Here is a 24166-nt window from a genome sequence, read left to right on the forward strand (position 1 = left end):
AGGGAGGAGTGGGTAGAAGGTTAAGGGGTTTTAAAAGGTTAGGAAGAGGGAATAATAGGGTTTTTTGGGATACAAAAAAAAAAAAAAGGGTAACAACACATAATTCAGAGAACACTTTTGTGTCAAGGCTATCTATGGCTTGATGCAGCAGAATGTATTTAGGTTTCAATTTTGTCTGCTGTCTTGTGATGGGGGCAGTCTGTTCTTGTGTTTGTGGGTATTCGGCGATGTCTTCATCTCCAGGCAGAGCTGGTTTGGTTTTGAGGTGGTCTTGTATTTGACTCAGGAGAGTTCTTGTCCTCCTTTGCAGGAGTAGTGTTTGCAGTGCCTAGGTATGGTTTTATGTTTTTTTCTGGGTACCACCTCAGACCGGATGGTAGTAGCACGCACGCATATCCTCTACCCCAGGTAATCAACTGGTGAGGCCCAGAAATTTGGTGTGTTTCAGGATCCTTCACGAGCACAGGTGGTTTCTCAGTGAGCTTTGCTTGGGTGGTATTTGCAAAGTGGCGAAATACTTGGGGGTCAGGCTCTGATGCTGTACAGTTCAGGAAGTTGATGACATAGAGAGCCTTGCAAAGTCTTTCCACTGGAGGTATGATTTTCATGTCTCTGTTCTGTAGATTGAGGACTCTTTTGAGGGTTTGATGTGTCCTTTCCACGATGGATTGTCCTGTGGGGTTTGCAGGTATGCCGGTCTTGTGTGCTATTCCCCATTCATTGAAGAATTCCTTTAACTTGCGGGAGGTATAGGCAGGTCCATTATCTGTTTTAATCTCCTTTGGTACTCCCAGGGCAGCAAAGGCAAGGAGAAAGTGTTTTATTGTGTGCATTGTATTTTCTCCTGCATGTGATGATGCAAATACTGCTCCCGAAAACGTGTCGACCAATACATGTACGTATTTTGACCTTCCAAAAGGTGGGAAGTGAGTCACATCTGTCTGCCACAGCTGGCAGCTATTCAGACCTCGGGGATTGACTCCCGTCCCCATAGATGGTATCTGATAGTTTTGACAGTTTGGACATGTAGCAACAATAGCCTTTGCCTGATCCTTTGAGAGCTTGAACATTCTGATAAGGGCAGGTATATTTTGATGAAAAAACGCGTGTGACAACTTTGCCTGGGCAAAGGTGTTAGGAACATTAGCAGTTTCTGCTGCCATTGCTAATGCATACACTTTCCTGTTACCTTCTGCAACAAAACCTGGGAGGTCCGTATGTGACCTCACATGCATTATATGGTAAGGTTGCTTTCTGTGGGAGATTAGGTGTATTAATTTAGAGAGCAGTTGGTACAACTTTGGATTAGAGACCTCTTTGAGAAGAGCATGTTCTGCTCTCATAGCTATCCCAGCAACATAAGCTGAATCTGTGACCAGAATGAAAGGTTCATTTTTAAATTTTTCAAGGGCATGGACAACAGCTGCTAATTCTGCAGTCTGTGGAGATCCCTCCACTATTTGTATTTCAGATTCCCAATTTTGTGTTTGGGGGTCTTTCCATGTAATCACTGACTTGTGGGAAGACCCTGAGCCATCTGTAAAGATGGCTAGAGCTTTGAGAGGTTTTCTACTTTGGATTAATTTTGGAATCAAATGGAAGGTTACATCAGGGTTAAAAAGTTTGTGTTTTGGGATCTTAACTGAAGTTTGGCCCATATAACTATCTAGGGCAAACTGGAGGCTTTCATTGTTCTGGAGCAAATCCTCAAAGTCTGTAAGGGTTATTGGCAAGTATATGCATGTGAACTCACACCCTGAAAGAGAGCGGAGGCAAGTCCTAGCCTTTTTTATTAAATGTGCTATGACCTCCTGGTAGGTGGTAAGTGTCTTTGTAGGCTGGCTATTTGTAAAAATCCATTCCAGTATCAACAAAGGGTCTCGAAGCTGGGAGTCCCATTGGAAAATCAGTCCATGGAATTGAGGTGCTTTTCCCAGGATGATGAACTGGAAAGGCAGGCTGGGCTCGAAGCGATGGGCTTTGCGTGAAGACAGGGCTTCCTGGACTTTAGTAATGGCACCTCTGGCTTCTGCTGTGAGAGTGCAGAGAGAGTCCAGGTCTTTAGGCCCACGAAGAAGATTGAACAGGGGAGCAAGGTCCTCTGTTGTGATTCCTAGCAGCGGATGTACCCAGTTGATGGATCCGCACAGGCTGTGTAAGTCCCTCAGGGTTTTTGGGTCATTGTTTATGGTTAGCTGCTGAGGTACAATGGTCCTTTCCCGGATCTGGACTCCAAGGTAAGTCCATGGCTTGGTGTACTGAATTTTATCCTCATGAATCTCCATTCCTGCCTTTTCTATGGTTTCAATAATCTTTTTAACTGTTTTGTCCAAGTAAGCTTTATCTGAAGCACACACCAGGATATCATCCACATAGTGGTGGATGATAGCATCTGAAAATGATTTCCGAATGGGAGACAGGAGGTGAGCCACGTACCACTGGCATATAGTCGGACTGTTTTTCAGGCCTCGAGGAAGATAACACCAATGATATCTTTTGAGCGGAGCCTCTTTGTTTAAGAGAGGGAACGGAGAAAGCAAACCGTGGAGCATCCTCAGGGTGCAGAGGAATGCTGAAGAAACAGTCCTTAATGTCTATGATAGCAAGTGTCCAGTCTCTAGGCAGCATTGATGTGAGGGCAGGCCAGGCTGGAGGGTGCCCATGTCCTCGATGACCTCGTTGATTCTGCGAAGGTTGTGGAGAAGCCTCCACCTGTTTGTCCCAGCCTTTGGTAGAACCAAGACTGGAGAGTTCCAAGGGCTGTTGGACTCCACTATGTGGCCTTTTGCGAGCTGTTCTTCCACGAGGGTGTTTAAGGTGCGCAGCTTGGCTTTAGAGAGGGGCCACTGTTTGATCCAGATCGGCTTGTGGCGTTTCCAGGTGAGACGAGGTGTATCTGGCAGTGCACGTGCTTCAGTGGCCCCAATTAGAAATCCTGAGTGGGAATACGTAGGGAAGCTCCCCACTGGGATAGAACGTCTCTGCCCCAAAGGGTGATGGGGGCCCTTACCACGAATGGACGAATGGTTGCCAGCTTGCCTTCAGGCCCTTCCACGAGGATGTTGTTCTTGCTTTGCATGGATACCGTAGCTCCACCAATCCCGGAAATCATGCCTGCAACAGGTTGTAGATCCCAGTGTGCTGGCCATTCTGAGCGGGCAATGATGGTCACGTCAGCACCGGTGTAGAGCATCCCTGGTAGGTGGGTCTTCTCCCCTTTGCAGGTAAGGCCGCACTCGATGGTAGGCTTGGTTGGTCCCACGACTTGTGCCCACATAGCTGTAGGGTTAAGAGGAATCTGTTCCCTGTGATTCTTTGGGAGTAAGAAGGCTTGTGCTATTGGAGTTCCCTTTGAAAGAAAAAATGGTAAGTCCATGCAGTATACCTGGACAAGGATCTCTTGTCCTGGATGCACTGTCAGCACTTCTGGAACAACGAAAATTTCCTTTGGGCTATTAAGAGAGTCACCTATAATTAAAATGTCCGAAGGACCACCTTTTGGCCCATATTTGCCTGTGGGAACACGGTGAACATTCTCATTATTAAAGTCAATGGACAAAGCAGTTCCCAATTGGCGGCGGGTTCCCATCTGTATCGCCCCGTGTGTTGGGTCCTCTTCTTGTGGTCCAGAACCTCCTGGGATGGTGCATGGTTGGGTCTGGGTGGCCTTTGATTTGTTGTCAGCGCCCGGGGCTCCACCGGGCTGCGCAAGGTGTTTCCCAGACGCTGCTGGTAATGCTGCTGATTCTGGGGTCTTTGATAATTGTTACAGTGGTATTGGGGAGGTGATCTCTCTGGGCAGTCCTTTATGTAATGTCCAAGATCCTCACAGTGATAGCATTTAGCTTGGTCTTTAGAAGCTATTACTGCATATGCACCAGAAACTCCTTCAGCAATACCTTTGGCAACTGCTTGGGCCACTGTATTTTCAGTGGACATGTGACGTGTACAGCATTCCAGCATTTGCTCTATGGTAGGGTCTGTATCCACGGGTAGAGACCTCAGAATGGCTTTGCATTTTTCATTTGAGTTACTCAAGGCAAGTTTACATAAGAGTTCCTTCCTTGCCTCTGTGCTCTCTGTTTCTCCAGAGCATCTCTAAGTCTGTCCACAAATTTGATAAAACTTTGATCTGTCCCTTGTTTAATAGTAGAAAAATGCATTGTTGGCATTGACTCATCATGCATGAGAAGTAAAGAGGTTTTTGCTGCAAGTGCCACATCTTGCAGTGCCTCTTTATTTAAAGTTTCCAATTGGTCCCCCGGTTTCTGTAAATCACCAAAAAAACCAAATCAGCTATGGATTTCCAAAAACCGCAGTTAACAAGTGAAAACACGCAGACCTTTAGCCCTTCACTACGCAGCTGCTTGTACTGCTTTTAAAAGTGCCGCCGGCAGCAGCACAGAATCAGAACTCGCCACGCCGTGCCGGGGGATAGACAGAGCCCCCCCGCCCGCGCGGCAAACCCGAAACCGGAGCTGCCTTGCGCCGCGCCGAAAAAGCCCCCTCCGCGCCTGGTGGGTTTTTTTCCCTGCTTTCTCCTTCTTTTCCAGCAGGCTGTTTGCAATCTACTGCAGAGATGGCACAGATAGTTCAAACCAAGTTGTTTCAGGCACCAAAAGCAGCTGGGATTTTATGCTGTGCTGCTTCATGGGCATTCATTCCTGCATTCTTCTGTAGCTCACACTGCACAGTTCCATTGCTTCCAGTGCAACAGTTCCTTTAGCTATGTTATGTGGACAAACTTATAAATAGTCCAAGATAAACTGAATAGGAGATAATTCTGGAGCCAATATGCCCTTGTCACTCACCAGTGCATGATCCTAAAGGGTCCATCCATGATTCTAAACTCCATCTGTGATCATGGCAATACAGTGTGTGACTGCAGTTCACTTCTTGGACATACTAATGACAGTAAATTATGCAGAATTGAGGCCACCTAATACTTAAGATCTGCTGTCCTTTCCTACAAGATCTTAGCATGCAAAGAAGGTTGTTCAGGTATGCCAGCAATTACTTTTGAGTCCTGAGATTGCTTCATTAGACAACCTGTTTTGTGTGTAGGCCTAAAAATTCTCTGCAGATGCTTGATGATTACAGTGGAAGTTTGGGGATGCAGCAATATAGCACAAAATAACATGCCTTCAGAAGAGCACTTAGTACTATGCATTTTCCCCTGGTTTTAGCACATTTACTGTATTACTTTCTCAGTTACTTTTCTCTCTGCAATTCCATAATGATTTTCACATGTCAATGAATTTAATTCTTCGTAAAAGCAACTCCTCTGGACTTAAAAGTATTCTAATAGCAATGGTGAGTAGTTGCTGATCCTATTCATATCTTACCATTTATTTTCTTTCTAGTATGTCTGGAAGTTTTTAGTCTTTGAAGGCAAAAAAGCATTTGATTCATTTTATGTGACTTTATATTTAATATTCAATTTTATTTCTCCTCTTGCACAGCCTTCTCTCTTTTTTATGAACCTTAGTGTTACCTAGTTTCTAGCATGCATATGTATGTCCTTATTCAATACCTGTCATTCTAGTTTCCCACCTTATTTTCTCACTTTTAATATATCTACAGAAGCACACATATCCTGTGTCAGTTTTCTCTTTTTCCTGTGACATTTTTCAGTTACTGATGGCTGTTAATAATCCTTCTATACACTCAGACTTCAGCAAAAGTAATGATACAAGCTTGTAACAGAAGACGGACATGAGACAAACACAGGATTCACCTCATAAAATAAAACCCAAACTCATCATATATACACACTCACATCCTCAAAATATCACTTAGGCTCTTCAATCTCTCCAGATGTATTCTGTAAGAGCAGTTATTATTGTCACAAAATAGTACCACATGCACTATAAATTAATGTTACTGAAATTCTGAAGTAGGCAGTTGGCACAAAAATGTCTTATCTTTCCAGTAGAATACATTTTGGTATCACACTCTGCCTGATTTCCCATTCCTGGGACAAATTGCTCAAGGCCTTCATGCACCATAAACATTTTAAACTGATATTCCTTCCAAACCATCTATTATCTGACTGTTATTAAGTATCTGTTACCTGCCTTGTGTGCTCAGAAATAATAAAGTACAGGGAAATAGGAGCACTCATCTTGGTGCAAATCCAAGTGAAAGTAATGGACCTCTCACTAGTCCTAAACACATTCATACTCTTAACCCTAGTAACCCTCTCCACCCCCATACTATTCCCCCTTCTATCCAGCAACCTCAAAAATACCCCCAGCACAATCATAAACACAGTCAAAACTTCCTTTCTAATCAGCCTAATCCAAATAACAATTTAGATCTACTCCGGAACAGAAAGCCTCACCTCCTTCTGGGAATGAAAGTTCATCATAACCTTCAAAATCCCCATCAGCCTAAAAATAGACTTCTACTCTCTTATCTTCTTCCCCATTGCACTGTTTGTATCATGATCCATCCTACAATTCGCAACATGATATATAGCCTCAGATCCTTACATTACAAAATTTTTCACTTACCTACTATTCTTCCTAATCGCTATGCTCATCCTAATCATCGCAAACAACCTATTTGTCCTATTCATTGGCTGAGAAGGAGTCGGAATCATATCCTTCCTACTAATCAGCTGATGACACGGTCGGGCAGAAGCCAACACTGCCGGCCTCCAAGCCATACTTTACAACTGAATTGGAGACGTCGGACTTATCCTCTGCATAGCATGACTGGCCTCCTCCACAAACACCTGAGAAATCCAACAACTTCCCACCCCCTCCCAAACCCCCACACTACCCCTACTAGGCCTCATCCTAGCCACAACCGGAAAATCCGCTCAATTCGGCCTCCACCCATGACTCCCAGCTGCAATAGAAGGGCCAACTCCCGTATGTGTAAAAATGATCTCAAACATTTCTGGCAGGTTAAGACATGGAGTGCACAGGGCATGACCCTGTGTTATGATTATATGGCAGCAGTGTCAGCAGGAGATGCACATCAAGAAGATCTGCTGGCATTTGCATCCTTGAACATGAGCTTGGCACCAAGTGTTTTGTGCTTGGCTCACTGGTGAATGGAGGAGGCTGAAGCAGTGACAGAAGGAAACCTGCACTGCCCAGCCAGCTGCCACACCTGGCACAGAGCTCAGCTCAAATAGATCTGCAGCCTTTGGCCTCTCTCTCATTCCCTATCCCTCAGATTTAGATCTCTCAAAATAAATGGTTTTCGTTTAAAAAGAAGTGAGAATTTGCACTGAAGACTTGTGAGAGATGAGCATCAGAACAAGAAAAACAAAAAAGGAGATGGAGTTTTTTTCAGGTTTCTTGTGCTTCACAGGCTAGAGACCTCCCACTCATACCTGAGAATATTTTCACCATAAGAAATTGACAGAGCTTCTGTCTTTTTCCATAAGATGCCACTTTACTGTAAGCTGGCTTTTCCTAAAGCCTCTGGTGCCACATAACTACAGAAAAAACTACCTGCCATACCCCTACTATCACACTAAAGTGCAACACGATGTTATTTCAAACTGATGGATGACTTCAAAATCACAACTTCAGGAATTAGCCTTGGTCACTGCACGTCACAAAGGGAAAAAAATGCAAGATATGCTTTAGAAATTATCACTATTATTTCTATTCTTACTTTTCCAGTCAAACCATAGAATTCAAAGAGGAAATCCCTTCCCCATTTCTCTGTCTTCCTCAAAGAGTATCTGAAGATGAAGCACATCTTATTTATGGGTTCCAGTATCTAGGCTGCCCTCTGAAAACTACAAATTCTCAGAACTGGAGAGAAAGTTCAATAGGAGGGCATTAAGGGTTCAAATAAAAAGAGCTGAAACACAAAGGACTCTCTATCACCTGGGGGTCTAAAAATATTTTTTTGGACTTGACAATTCTCTTTCTCTCTTAGTAAGGAGGTGAGATAGTTTCTGCAGAACACTTTGAAGCAATGGCAACAGGATTCAGCATGCAGAGGCCTAGGAAAAACAAACCTTTTCTTGCAATGGTACAATTTCATAGTGATTGGGCAAAAAGACAGGACTTTCTTGAAGTTTTGTTTAAAATTCATGTCAGAGTTACATTATTAAAAACATACTGGGGCAGTCTGGAAAAAAATACAGGCATAACAGTTATTTTTTGCTTTTTGTTTTGTACTGAGTTGTTGCAGACATCTTTTATGAAAATCCTTTTCTTAGGATTTTTTTCTGCTGAGAAGCTGAGAAGCTACAGCAACAAAATGTAAACAATGGTTATCTGCTGCTGTGGAATGCATCAGGTGTGTCTGTGATTGGCCCATCTTGAATGTTTACAATTAATGGCCAACCACAGACCAGATAGCTTGGACTCTCTGTCTGAGCAACAGACCTTTGTTATTCATTCCATTCTATTCTTAGCTAGCCTTCTGAGATGAACCTTTTCCTTCTATTTCTTTTTAGTATAGTTATAATGTAATATATATATATATATATATATCATAAAATAATAAATCAAGCCTTCTGAACATGGAGTCAACATTTTCGTCTCTTCCCTCATCCAAGAACCCCTGTGACCACTGTCACACTGAGTAAATATTCTATTTAATAAGCTGCTTTCAAAAGGTGCTGTAAAAAAAAGAGGTTGATACACCAATATCTTGAGAAATACAAGCAGCATTTACAACAGTAACAAGCCCCCAGAATTGTTGTTCCAGAGAGGAAATATCCAGTACGTTTTAACTTTATGTTCAAACAAGAAGTTCATTTTAGACAGTCTTAGCCTAAAAGGCATACTCTTATTTATAATTTAATGAAAACTATTAAAATATGTTCTGTGGTTTACTATGCAATGTAGCCTGTGGTACTTTTAAAAGTTAGTCAAGGGTTGGTGTGATAAGTTTTTTGGGGAGAGAGGTTTGTTTTGTTTATTTGTTTGTTTTCTTAAATATTATTGCCTAAATGCATGTTTTTCTGACTGATTTACCAACCAGGAGAGAAAGCTGTATCATTCACATATTTGTGTTTCACTAAAATAAAATTATTTCAAGATAACTGCAGAAACAAGAAGGAAGCCATCTAGATGACAGTGGCAGAAATGTAGACACTAACAGTGGTTATGCAGCTGGAGCTGTTTCTACAGATCTTGCACTGATACTGGTCCTCAATAGACTACATAGATGATATTAAAAGAAAAGGAGAAACAGAAACCTTTCTGTCAGAGGAAGTCAGTCTACCATTTTATGAGACAGACCTTTCCTATCAATATTCATAGGTATAGAATACATTGCATAAAATCAATTACATACTCATAAAAATCTAGCCCATTGTCAGTTACCAGATTCTCCTCAAGCAGAAAGCACTGTTTATGAGAGCTCAGCCATCCTGGAAACTTTCAGTATTACTGGTTTTAGGTTTTAGTTATGAGGTGCTTGTAAGCAAGGCATTAGAAGCTACTCCTGATTTCAGAAAAACTTCAGTGTTTCCCCCTGCTCAAAGCACAAATAGTCATTCACTCAGAGCAACACACATTCCTCTGGGTAAACCAAGGCCAAATTATACTCCTGGGATATTGCCCACTGATATCTCAAATGTACCATGTGTTTATCTGTCATGTTGTCACACACCTTCTTTATGGCATTAGCTTTAAGGTGAACACTGCACAACAGACCCTTCAGTGCACCAAAACCAGTCTTTCTCAACAGTCAGTTATAGTCCTACAGAAATGCCCACAGCCACTCTTCCTGCAGAGAAAGTCAGACTAAATAAATGAAGACAAACCAGTCCCACAAGAAAAGAAGGAGCCTTGCTCTAGTAAACAAAATCTTAAACTTTTGTATTCTTTAATCTCTATCTGCTAGAGATTAGGTAGCAGATGGAGATTAAAGAATACAAAAGTTAAAGATTTTGTTTTCATCATACAAAAAATGCCTTTAAAATCTCAGCTCATTCCATCACCTTTAGTCTACTCTATATAGCTGACATTTTGGAGGATTTTCCACAGCAATGTTCTAAACAAGGGCAGGGAATAACAGAAATTTCCTTCAGTTTTTTAAATACCAGTTGATTCTAAATAGAAAGTCTCAAGATCAGCTTCTGTCTTGAGGGAATAACAGCCTCTGTGTATTCATGAAAGAAGCATGCTCTGCTGTCTCCTGTTGACAAGTCACTTGCATGCAAGCATTATGATTTTTCTCTCAGTCTCTTCCTTTGTCAAGTTCCAATTTCCTGTTACAATCTGGAATGATTACATTTTGCCCCATGTGAGTTTATAAACACATTGTAAACAGGTGAAACAAATCAGTTAGGATGATTAAAGGCTTCCAGCTGGGTCTCCAAATGGGCATTTGTAGGATCCAATTTTGAACATCATTTTGTTTTAATAACACCTTGTGTATTTTTGCCACAATTTTCTAAATGATATGTTAAAGACTAAAGGTCTTCCTGGCTGTATTGGCCAGTCTATGCTATTTTACAAAAAGACAAATTAGGTTTATTTTTTATCTTTTCTATTGTTGGGACCATAATACACAAACTTCTCAAGCTTTTATAGTATTTAGCAGCTATTTGGCTCATGTTACTTGAAAACTGTAAAAGAGATACATGATTATGCTGCTATTAAAACTACTGGCTTAAAGAGTTTATCAACATTATTCAAAAGAAGACTGTCTATATTTTTGTTTCAGAGAAAACAGATTTTCTTGATTTGGTGAACCCAAGACACAAGAAAAGAAGAGTCTAAATTGTAGACTATAGACAAACAGAGCAGTTCAGAAGGGAACTGGATCTGTTCTGACCCCAGCAGCTACGAAGAGTGCAGCAGCAAGTACACCATGATGCACCAGCCATTGTATCATGAAGCCTGAGTGATTTCTCATTAAGCTCAGTGGAAAGACTCTTGCTGACTTCAGTAGTAATCAATTAGGGACAAAGATTAACACAAGATAAAGCTGTAAGAGGAGTGATGACAGTGGGATGTCATATGGCCAAAAAAAAAAAAAAAATCATGTGCTAATGATGTGCATATGAAACTGAAGTGCTACCTAAAATGCTTTGGAGTCATACATGGAAGAACATGGTGCAGTTGTTGAGCAATCCACATTCTTGGAAGTGCTGGCTTGAACTCTACCTGCACATATTTCCATCCCTGCATTTCTAAATATGCATATTCCATCTTATAATTATTTCCAAGTATAAATGTTTTGTTGGGTGGGGTAATAATAATTTTTGCTTGTTGTGATAAATGAGTATAATGAGTTCAGTCCTTTCAGTGATATAGATTTTACATCCCTGCTTTGTTGGGTAGAATAAGCTATCTGTGGCACTATCAGCAGCTCCCACTGGAGTGAGAAATCATTACAAGTCCCATCTTTAAATCAAACCACCTCAGTGGGAGTTCAGAGTCCTTTATTCAGCAGGGAATCACACTGTTCAAGCCTGGTGACAGACTGAACAGTAACTGTCCAAAGACCGCAAAGCAAATTGTCACAGCACCCCACTGAAAAAATGTCTGTGTGGCTCCAGAATGCTTTTCAGTGGTGTAACAAGGCTTCAGTTGCTTGTAGCATTAGAAATCCTTCTTCAGCTCAAATGCCTACCATCTTTTACAGTCCCTGGAGAGTAGGTGTGGAGAGGTACAAGGTCTGCGTATAAATATCACAGAACATGGTGAACCTATGAGGGCTTCTGCATTTGTCACTGGCTTCAGAACAAGTGCATAAATTTTGGGCACTATAACATAAAGGCATTAATATGTCTAGAGAGCATCTAGAGGAGGACCACAAGGCTGGTGAAGGGTCTGGAGGGGAAGCCTTATGAGGAGTGGCTGAGGTCACTTAGATTGCTCAGCCTAGAGAGGAGGAAACTGAGGGAAGACCTCACTGCAGACTTTAGCATCCTCACAAGGGAAAGCAGGACAGGCAGTGGTTTCTTCACCCTCCTGACCAGTGACAGGACCTGGAGGAACAGCATGAAGCTGAGTCAGGGGAGGTTTAGGTCAGGTATCAGGAAAAGGTTCTTCACTGCGAGGGTGGTTGGGCACTGGAACAGGCTCCCCAGGGAAGTGGGCACAGCACAGCCTGTCTCAGCTGGATAATGCTCTCAGGCACACAGTGGGATTCTTGGGGATGGTCTTGTGCAGGGTCAGGAGTTGGACTCAATGACTCTCATGAGTCACTTCCAACTCACTCTGTGATTCAATGATGAAGCTCAGACTACTTGAAAGAACTGTGGAGTAGCAGAACAGTCTGTAAGACAGATGACATTGGAGCACCCAAGAAGTCCTGCTGTTCCCCTCGCACAGTGTTTATGGTTGGCTGATTACAGAGAGAAAAACTCTCTGGGAGTTCTCTCCCATACACCTGCAGAGGCAAAAGGGCTTGCCACCAAGCCACACTGCCAAAATGTTCTGGTTTTATACCACATCTACTTACCTTGGAATCTCTCCTATGCTAGGGCTGATTTCTGTCATGTCTTTTGCTCTTATATGAACCCCAGTTTCCTTTCTTATTCTCTCCTCTCTCAACACAATTTCTATATGCTGTTATTCTACAATTCTCCTTTCTTTGCTTCTCCTTCTAGTTTCTCATTTTTCTCTTTTCACTTCTATTTTTTTCATTCAACAAACTGCTCCCTAGTCTCAGTTCTTTTGCTAGATCCTATATATCTCATCATTCTCTCTTTCACTCCTGGCCTATTCAAACATTTCTTATATTTCTACACCATGTTCAGCACCATTCACTGCACAATTCAGACAGCATACCTACTCTTCCCCCCCTTGTAGCTAGCATTTTCCCATCCTTAATATATGTAAGGATATCATACAGAGCAAAAAATTAGCCATAATGACAGAACTACACCATGAAATATGACAGTAGTCAGCCATGGGGAATTGTAATATACAGGGGAAATATGCTCATCATACATACCCATTATCTTATCCTTAACCTCCTTACCTCACTGATTTTCTGAGCAACACCTAAGCATGGAACTTCTAGCCTGTGCTAGCAGGAGCTTTCATTCCTGCTAGAAGCACCCTTGCTGAATGGAGAGAGATCAAAAGCGAGAGCAAACTGAAAATTTAGCTACCACTACTTCAGATTGAGCCTAAAGAGATAGACAAACTACCCTTAGATACCTGTAATGGCAAGATAACATTTACAGCGAACAAAATCATAAGCAGGAGCATGTGTGCCTCCTTTGCAAATGACAGCTAACAGTGCAGGAAGAACTCACTTCTTTTCAAGGCTTCTTTTGGCTACAGAGATAACATCCAGATTCTGTTCAAACATGGAGGTAGTTCTTGACCTTCAATGAAGGCTCATTCCACATTTTCTACTTTACTTGTGGCAATGATGGTTTCCCTAAGAAAATGCTACCAAACATGTATGACAAATCTGAGTGAATATAATAATTGCAGTTATAAAGCAATATCTCACTATGTTAATGAAGCAATTTTGTTTCTAAGAAAAGCCACTTAGAGAACTTACACTTACAGAATACACTGTAATTGTTAGCATACCGGCAAAGTAGAATAACTTAGATTTGTTATCAAAGGCTCTGTAACAGAGCTGTCAATACTCTCCACTAAATCTATCCAGCACAAAGCTATTATTGAGGGAATAGTCAAAGTTCCCCTACTTCCTTTCCATTTTGCTTGTTAGAATGACTGCCTGCTACATATTTGTAATCAATCTTGTGCAATAGCTAGGCTGCTGGCTTATCATTCAGATTTGAACTCTAAAGATAAATAGCATACTTTTCATCTGATCCTTGGCCTTTGACTTATTTTACTCAGACAGCCAGTTGTTAAAAGTTCCATCAGTAGAGCTGTATGAGTCACTTCACCCAAACAATCCATGTCTTTAAAGGGCAGACAGGGAGATAAAACAACCAAATTTTATCTTAGGCAACAAGACCTACTGTTGGTATCTACTGGGAGTAAGAGTAATATAACTGAGAATAAGAATCATGTGAATATAATAGAAATCTGACAATAGCACATAAAATAATAGCAATGTGCAATCTGAAGAAAAGTAGCAATTTGAAGGAATTATTCCAGGCTAGAAGGAGATGCCTTAAGAGTCTCACAAGCATGTGAAAATTATTATTTGCTTACAGCTTATCACTTACTACAAGTAAAGATCTTCAAATATTTGGACAGTGCTTGGCAGTCCACACAAAAGCCAGCTCAATTTGAAAGATGGGGCTCATGACTACAAACCTGACTTTACCAAGTGGTACCCACCACTCAAAACTATTTCATACTATGTAATACCAAATGCACCAGTTTAGCTGAAATAAAAAGCCAAAAGGCATGTGAAAGAGAGGGGAACTAACTGTTACCCTACAGAGAAAAAATATCAAAGTACAGTAAAAACAAAAAATTAACAAGCTTGAAATACCAGATATGGAAATTGATGTTTCAGAACTGAAGCTGTTTTAGATCACTCCCTGTTTCTGACAGCACTTAGATGTTTTAAGATATTAAGGTAGTTACGTCTACTAGAAAAGGCATAGCACTATTATGACCAATGTTGGATTTATCACATATTTTATCATTAACTATAAACAGAGTTAGCTTTGCTAAAACAAATATCTGTTCTGTAATTACTCATCTGTCAACGATAAAATTTCCAAAAAATAAGACTATCTTGAGTGAAATTTGTGTACCACAGCACGTAAATATGGATGCAAAAGATTCTTGCACAAATTTTTATCAGGAATATTATCTTATAAATATTATTTTTATTGTCTCATGGTTAATGTCTATACGTAAAAACCTTGGACAAGTCTGCCAAGAACCTAGATGTGTACCATAACAATTAAAATATATCACTCCTTCATTTATTTGAAATGAGTATGAGTCTTTCAATTGCAGCAAACACAAGATATTCATCAAAAAATGATGGATACAAATCCTGTGTCTCCCTTATTCCTTGCACCTGTAACAGAGATCAAAAAACAGAAAATAAGACTTGTTTTTCTATTATTGTCGGTCTAGATGCTTTTTCTCATTGCTTTTTTTCCTAAACTTTTACATTGTAATTACTTAAACATTTTGATTCTTTTTTGGCATGTTCTTCTAAGGTTACCAGCATACCTGAATTTCCTATGCAATTACAGGGCAGCACAAAGAATGCTATCCTTCCTGGGAGCATGGGAACTGAGAAGGCAAATGAGATGTTTTCTTGCTTTATGCGTCTATTTCCCTTGGTGCTTTTACCAGTTCCAAACTGGCTCTTCTCTCAGTCTCTGTATGAATCGGTTGCTCTGGTGTTCTTTGGCAGACAATCTGAAGTCAGTCTCTCTCTACTGAAATAAATGCATGTGGACTTATCAGGTTCCTGTAGCTTTGGGACAGATGACTAATAATCCTGACAGCTTGGCTGTAAAATTTTGTATAAGAAATAAATGTTGTATGACCTAGCAGAGTAACAGAGGATCCAGCTGCATTCTGCTTTTCCATCAGGCTGTACAGTAACAGAATGGTCTAACTTTTTGCAGAATAGTTTCTCTACTGATAATACATATGATTAAGTGGGTGTCCCATGGCTGCAAAATAATATCCAATGAACCTGCTTCTCCTTTCAGCACTGCCTTCATTGGAGCAGAACCACACAAAGAGCACAGCAATATTAGAACTGCAGGAAGACAAATATCTCCACTTTTATCCTAAGCTTTGGCTGATTCCAGATACATGTGAATCTCTGAAGAGTTCTTACACAGAGGTTTTTGCTTTCTTTTACAGATATATGGCCATTATTGATCCCTTGAAACCTAGGCTCTCTGCAACTGCTACCAAGGTGGTCATTTGGAGCATATGGATTTTTGCATTCCTGTTGGCCTTTCCTCAATGCCTATATTCCATAACCAAGGTGATGCCTGGGAGAACTCTTTGCTATGTAGCATGGCCAGGTGGTCCAAAACAGCATTTTAAGTAAGCTTTTGTTCTTTTAAACTTGTGCATGGTGGTGTTGAGACTTGCAATGGACTTGGCAAAATCTCTGGCATTGTGCAGATAGTCTACATGCAAAATAACTAACAGCTTTGATCACTGAGATATGCAGAGACAGATTTCTAAGTAAGGATGATAAAGCATTATGTGTGATAAACAGAACAAATTTATTCTCTTCCCCATCTGTGTGCTCCCTCCTGTGCTGCACTTTTACCATCATTGCTCCACATAAGATTGCTACTTCTATACAGACAGAGATGGTCAGAACTGGGAACATAACATGCAATTCAAAGCAAGTTTCCTCTTTATCCTAACCAGGAAAACAAAGCTTTCTAGTCTCTCCTTAGAATCATTTAAGTTGGAAAAGACTTCGAAGGTCATCAAGTCCAACCACTGACCCTACACTACCAAGTCTGCCACTAGACCATGTCCCTGAGTGCCACACCTACATGTTTTCAAAAAACCCAGGGATGGTGAATCAACTGATTCTCTGGGAAGCCTGTACCAATGCCTGACAAACTTTCTCATGAATAAAATTTTCCTGATATTCAGTCTAAACCTTCCCTGGTACAGCCTGAAGCTATTTCTTCTCTTGTAACTAGGGAGAAGAGACAAACATCCACCTCTCTGCAATCTCCTTTCAGGTAATTGTAGAGAATGAGAAGGACCTAACCAGTTTTTTTTTCTCTAGATTTCTTCATGGGAGGGCTGGATTTTGCCACTTCATTCTGTTACACTACCACAATTACTTATGTCAGATATTAGTCCAAAAGAGAAAACTGGATAACCTGTAACTGTTTCCACTTTCTGAAAATGAGAATATCAGTCAATTAAATTAAATATATCCTATTTGTCCCTCTGGTAGAATTAGGAATAAGTGGCTACTTAGGCATCTGTCCTTTCATGTCATCACTGACATTTAAGAAAAACATAGTTACACAGACTTTCAGCCTTGAACACAATCTGGAATCAAATTTGACCTTTTGCTCTTTATGAGGCAGGTGAAAGACGTCCTAGTCACATATAATTTTTATCACTTTAGAAGCCAGTCACAGACATATCTCTTTAGGGCAGGAAGGTCACTCTCAGTGACAGTTGGGGATCCTTCACTTATCATTCACTAGGATTTCATCTGAAGCTGACATTTAACCAGGAACTAGCAGGAGGCAAAAGAAATTATCTTTGTTTTCCCAGTGCTGACATCAGCAGTGGTGACTATATTGCACACAGGCTGCAGATCTGTGTTGTCTGTGTGCAATAGATCTGCCATATGAAAAATGGTGGGTGACAGGACTCTTATCAGGGTTTTTGCATCAATATATCACTAAAATACTTCTTTTTCTCTTTCATTTATGGTCCAGACTAGAGCTCCAAATGCCTAGCTTTCCCTCATGATACTTGGCTGTGCAATTAAATCAACTCAGCTAGTTATGAACAAACATACCTTACTCTGCAGTCACTAATCACAATAATAATAGTCACTCATAATATACTAGTGCAGGCTCAGCAGTAGATACCCCACAAAGCACATGCATTAAAATGTACATAAATTTGCAGTGCAATTCCAGACTTTCAAAAAGACAGTGAAAACACCAAGGACTAGTCAGTTAATATAAAACATGCTTTGTGCTAAAATAGAAGTCTTGACTTGCAGCAGCCCATTCCATTGGTATAGCTCCTCTGAAGGCACTTACCACCTTAATATCTTTTCATCGCAGGTATCATGTTATTGTGATTGTGCTGGTCTACTGCTTCCCACTGCTTGTCATGGGCATCACTTATTCCATGGTGGGAATTACCCTCTGGGGAGGAGAAATACCAAGCAACACATCCAACGAATATCATGAGCAGCTCAAAGCTAAGAGAAAGGTACTGTTCCAGTAAACCCCACTAAGTGAATACTTATAAAATCATCTGCAATTTTGTTGCAACATATCACAGTAAATTCTTTCAGAAACACCAAATCACTTGAAATAGCAGTAATGAGAGATCAACTTCAGTACAAAATTTGATTAAGTTTGACAAGTTGTCTTCTCTGTTCACTGGCTGTTCTTTTCATAACATTAATATTTGTCATTAAATAAAGGAAATATTTGGGTTTTAACTTCTTACTCCACATGCAGCAGCACACACTGTGTCTGCTACGTGGAAGCTAAGGCAAAAAGTTTAGCCTTCAGAGAGTTAAGATACTGACTTTTGAACACTGGGCTAGCAAACCATTAGCTCTTGTTAGGTAAGATTGTCATCCTACTGAAACAAAAGTGAATCTTGCTGTAGCTCTCAGGGGATTAAGGTCCATGCATATTTGAGATAAGCACTAATCAGACTGCTTGTAATAAATAAATTAGATTTTTAAACAATAATTTTTTTGTGAGAAATGCAAACAAGTTTTCCCAGATATTTTCTTTCAATCCCTTTCACTGTAGGTATTGCTTAAACTAACTAGACTTGGGATTGCTTATGAACTATTTTACTATCTCCAGTTTAGTTTTCCTAATGTTGCAGTGCAGTGAAAGTTTCTTTCCTACAACATTCTTTTTCTTAACCTAACTTTACTTATTTAGTAAGGCGGCCTTCTGCTTTTTTATTTCTGATACATTTTTTTTACTAAAATGTATTTAACCTTTCAGATTTGAAAAAATGGTACCTTAACACAAACATCTAATTCACAATGAGCCCATTTTCAGTTGCTCAGTTTGCTTCCTGATGCTGTATGTTTTAACAGTGGAATATGCTACTGGGCTGCAGCAACAGCAGAGTGGGGCATATTTTGTTCCTGAGAGAACACGAGATCTCCTGCAAATTCTGGAGAACACTAACATTTTCATTTCTTTCAGGACACTGCAGAAATCACTTTCTGTAACAGACACATCTTGCAAAAGCAAATGTGGAAGGGAAATTATTAAATTATTGCAGAACCAGGACATGCCAGAATTTCAGGACCTGTTATCATAATGACTAAGTAAAATAATCATCTTGTGACATAGAAACTAGAGGTCTCTGAAGACCAAATCTGGCTTTTACTATATGAAACAGAGAGCCCAATTAAATCCCTTGAATACTTTAAAAACAGCACCTGTTTAGAATTCTAAATATATACAAGAGACAAAGAAGAGCATCCCTAATTAGAGGATTTTAAATGTGAGAGTACAGAGATGCATACCTTCGAGACATGCAACAAGGGAATTAAATTATGTGCAGATATATTATAACTGCATCAGTGACTTTATGGGTAGAGCTCCATGACAACACTTTAGCTACACTGCTGTGCTCTCCAGCAGGATTCATGAAATAACTGTGTCATGGTTTGACACTGGCACAATGCCAGTGCCCCCATGAGGATACCCTCTCCCTGGTTTCTGCTGTGAGATGTGACCAGGAATAAGCAAAGCAGGCTCCCACTTAGAAATAAAGAAAACAAAACTTTATCAACTACACTACAACTATAAGTAAAAAGGAACACACACAGGAAAAATGAAAACCTTACAAATACATTTCCTCCTCCCCCCACCAAATTTCCAATACAATACATCTATTCCCCAAATCACCAACTCTTGGTCCAGAACCACCCTTCAGACAATCAATCCTCAGTTCATCAAGAGGAGAGGAGTCCTTCTTGTACCATGGGCTTCCCCTGGAAACACAGCTGAAGCCTCATGTGTTTCCGTGTCATTTGTGGCACCGCCCGGAGTACATCTGCTGTCGTGACCTCTTCCTTTCCTGTTCAGTGCTCTCACCACTGAACATGGACCAGAGCTGCTTCTAGGGTTGTCTTTTTAAGGATGCTCTGTCCCATTCCAAAAAGAGCACAGTCTCACCTTTGGGACACCTGTCCCCCCCATATTTTTTCAGCCCCTGGGGCCGAGGGGTACCAACACTGAACCCTCTTGGTTCTGAGGCATTGCCTCCCCCTAGATGCAGTCTCTGTATCACAAGGAACAGGGTTCTGTCCATGGCTGTACAAAAAGAGTCCAGCAAAAGGCACTCCATCATCTCTTCCCTCTAGGATTCTTCTCTATTCTTCCACTATTTCTCACTCGCCCAGACCTCTCTCACACTTGCCCATTTCCTTCCTCATCTTCCACTCTATCTCTCTTCTAGGAAAGGTCAATGTTCTCTAAAGTTTTCATTGTCCAAAAAGGGTTAAAAACTCGGACTCTGCCTTCTCAGGAACTCCCACAGTGGCTGGACACCTTCTCGCTGCATCCTCCCCCCGCCTCCACTTCTCCTTCTCAGCCGTGCTGCCGGCACATGTTATCAAGTTTCAAGGTAACACAGTCTCAAGCACAGGCTGTACTCTCTCTCTCTCGGGGGGGGGGGGCTGCCCGGTGCCTCCTGGTACTTCTCCCACCCTTCCATCCTCAGGGGCCTCTTCACCTCCCCTCTCAGTCCAAGCCTCGGCCTACCTCACCCGGCCGCATGGCTCCCCTCCCCCACCCAGCAGCAGCAGCTGGACAGGGGAGAGATCCGAACTCTTTCCTCACCGGAACCCAAGAGAGCCTCCCAGGGGAGAGCTCTGCTTTTAACCCCGTGTTCTCAGAGGCGGATCCATGTCCTAATGGCCATATTAGATGCCAATATTAAAATCTGAACATCCATTGGCCCAACCATAGCATCCCAAAAAACACATTTCCTGTCAAACCACCACAAACTGGTATTTGAAAAGATGAATCATAATTGGTTATTCATGGAGAGGAACTAACAGACTGGAATCCAAATAAAGCCATAACTCAGCCTGTCTCTCAGAGCTAGTGCTTTGCCCTTTTCAGACAAAGAAATAATCTGTTTCTCTTGCTATATAGTATATAGGTATCAAGACATATGTAAAATCTATGCACTTATAATGAAGGAGAAATATTAAATAGCTGACTATGTTTCATATCAGGCAATGTTACAGCACAAAGGTGTCTGATTAGGGTTGTTTGAAATGGAATTTAATATTAAGAAGGTAGTGAACAGTTCATGTAAGACCTTTAAAAGAAACAATGTTTGCCAGCAAAAGATTTGAAGCTTGACAAAGTTGTTAGTAGTTCAACATAGTCTCATCACTTCATATATATGATTGGGCAATACAGTCCTGAATCCTCCCGAAAGCATCATTAAGGGATGAAGGATTCAAAGAATTTCACACTGCACACTGTAGGCTGGACAACACAAAGTCATGCTTAGTATCTGTAAAGTCAAAGACCAAATATTTAAAAATTCAGGACTGGATGAAACTACAAACCCCTTTTTTTTTTTGGACACACAGCTCAAATATCTCAGGGACTGTCCCATTTAAATCTGCCTGGTATCAGTCTTTTGAACTTCTGAACATTTGCTACATGTGGGAACTTTGCAGCCATTATCCCTTCTTCTTAAAGCTCCTGGCATGAGACTGACTAATGTCCAGCTGAACATCATCTATTCTCCTGCAATTCCTATTTTCATAATGTGGAATTATAGTCTCAATGGTGTCACACATAACAAGTTTGTACAAGTGTCTCATAATATTACTATAAGATTTGCTAGGTCAAAATGTTCTTTATATCCACTGCAAATCCTTGCTCTCAGATGTTGTCTCCACACCCTGCTTTTGCTATCTAACAAGTTCCAATCATTCTTTCAGCTTTACTTAAACCATAAGAGGGAATAATCACGTACTGCAAGTAAAATCAATTAGTATTGTTTTTATCAAGAGGTACAGTTCTGATACAACAGTTTGCTGAAAAAAAGAACATTTATCTCATCAGAAGATGCTATTGCCTGGCCACAATGGGAAGAATACAGAGGAGCAGAAAATGTTCTCCTTTTCTATTTCCTTTACTGTTCCTTTTACTCATGGCTGTTACTTTGTGATAATATGCCACCAGGCATCTTTTTCAGTAATTTTCATTCCTCCACACTTATGCTTCTGCCTGTATTTTCTGCTTCTCCTAACACAGCCTGACGTGTCATCTCAATTTATTTTAGCAATGAAGATTGATTAAAAGCCACATTGTTTCAATGTGTTTCTTTTTCTCAAATTTGAGTATAAAATGAGAAAAAAAGCCCCATATGTTTTCTTCCCAGCCTCTGTGAGAACTCCTGTATGAATACTTCACACGTATTTCTCTGGTTTGTTCTCTTTTTCTTTCCCCTCCTTTTCATAGATTTAGAGAAAGTCCAAGGAAGGGCAGCTAAAAATGATCAAAGGACTTATGAAGTGATTAAAATGGCCTGCACTTTTTAGTCTGGAGACGAGGAGGCCAAGGGACAAGATGTCAGCGTTTAGAGAAACACAAAAGTAGTGGATAAAGTGACTGAAGAACTTCTGGTCACCAAATCCTGAAATGCAAGAACTAATAGGAGAGGAGCACAAGGTTGGTAGAAGAGAGAGCACTTTAAGAAAGGGTAATTTCAAAGTCAGTAAAGGGCATCTGAGAGGTTCTCCTGCCAGATGCTTATGATCTCACAGGATTCAGAAAGATTTTAGAAAAATTAGCAAACAATAAATTCATAAATCATAGAGTTGGAAAAGGTTTGAAAAGACCTCCAAGATCAACGAGTCCAACATCTGACCGGTCTCCACTGTCAACCAGACCACAACACTAAGTGCCATGTCCATTCATTTCTTGAACACTTTCAGATATAGTAACTCCACCACGTCCCTGGGCAGCCTTTTCCGATGGCTGACAACCCTTTTAATGAAGAAATGCTTCCTGATGTCCAAAAATTCTCCCTAATGTCCAAGCAGATACTGAAAGGATGGATCAGAGATGCACTCCTCTTTAATACAATCCTGGGTGCTGAGACAGTATTAGGAAAATAGAAGCTGGAAAATGGCCAGGTTCATAGGATAAATAGCACTTTCTACTGCCTCTGGACTGAACAGTAGGATAGATGGGCAGCTGTCTGATTCAGAAGGAACTGTCCTATGTCTTTATGCTCCAGTTTTTACATAGCAGTGCAGCTATAAAAATACTCCTGAATTCTCACTGGCTTTCAGTGCCACTAAAAATGCAGGTTTTCCTTTTTTATTTCTTTATCACATATGAATAAATTACATGAAAACACATCAATATGTATTTTATACCACAATTTACAAAGAGAAGCACTAGTTAGAAAAAATGATACTTTTGCTGGCATTAAAAGGTAGCCAATCAGGTCAGACCAAAAAATTAGAAGATTATTTGTTTCTCTATGGAGTAATTTATTGTGGAGAAGAGGCAGGAAAAAAGAGAAAAGGAAAAAAAAAAGCAAGAGAGTCAAAGTCTAAAACATTGCAGTATGGCATCAAAACTCTTGAAATACTGAATCAATTATGGGCTGACAGAGATTTGAAAAACAAGACTCTCCTCATAATATAAAGCTTATTAAAAATAAATAGTTGAAAATATTACACTATGAACTCACAGATCAGATGATAGCAAATAATTAACTCTGAAATCAGAGATCCTTCTAGTTAACAAGCAACCACTAAGCCTAGACAGACAGACTAGGGTTAGATATTGCTCCAGTCATAAAACCTTTTGTGAAAGTTTTCATCCAGCCATGTGAAACAAAATGTTTTGACACTCTGGGTCCAAGGGTTTGTCTTGCATGTGACTTTCGACACCATCTTGAAACTTCACTTTTATCCTACATATTTGCTCAGACTTCTTCAAGGTTGGAAAGTAATTGCTTCCTCATGGGACTGCATAAAGACATGGTAAGTTTAAAATCTTCAGTCAGTTATTTAAAACCAGTTATTTAAGCAACCCCTCTTCTGGCTTATCCCAGCATGGGACCAGCACTGCAATCTCAACTTATATTTATATGCCATTTTCAAAATGGCATAGGGAATAGAAGTTTAATACAGCAGAAAGTAAATATAACTTGATTATCCTAAATTCAATTAAATCCTCCCCTGCAGTCAACTACTCTACACAAATTTGTACTACAGATTTCAAGGGAAAGCCCAATCTTGACAGCTGATGCCCTTATATACACTGAATCATCACTTGTGACTAGTTTTAAAAAGTCAGACAGTAAGAAACACAATTTTATGGTCTTTTTTCAGGTAATGTTTTGCCAAGGCTGCCCATATGTCAAAATATTCACTAGACATGTTTAGGTGTGCAAAGAGAACTAAATCCTGGAACACCCTGTATGTACAGTGACGGCATCTTCACCCTACATACAGTGTAGGACTCCAGATCACCCAAACCTGCCATGCAACAGCAGTCTACTGAAGAGAACTTACATTGCCATTGTGCCTTCCTCATCGATTTATTTATTCATGG

General features: G+C 40.5%; 1 protein-coding gene across 1 annotated transcript in view; it reads left to right on the forward strand.

The window, feature by feature from the left end:
• The first annotated feature begins 2670 nt into the window (after positions 1-2670).
• The window catches only part of LOC129132391 (neuromedin-K receptor-like), a 42519-nt gene continuing 21023 nt past the window's right edge, over positions 2671-24166 (forward strand). The window contains 4 exon segments of the mRNA XM_077193197.1: positions 2671-2880; positions 2993-3123; positions 15717-15905; positions 17642-17792. Of these exon segments, the coding sequence (XP_077049312.1) occupies positions 2671-2880; positions 2993-3123; positions 15717-15905; positions 17642-17792 (681 nt within the window).

Source organism: Agelaius phoeniceus, chromosome W (genome assembly GCF_051311805.1).
Source record: "Agelaius phoeniceus isolate bAgePho1 chromosome W, bAgePho1.hap1, whole genome shotgun sequence".
NCBI classification, from domain to species: domain Eukaryota; kingdom Metazoa; phylum Chordata; class Aves; order Passeriformes; family Icteridae; genus Agelaius; species Agelaius phoeniceus.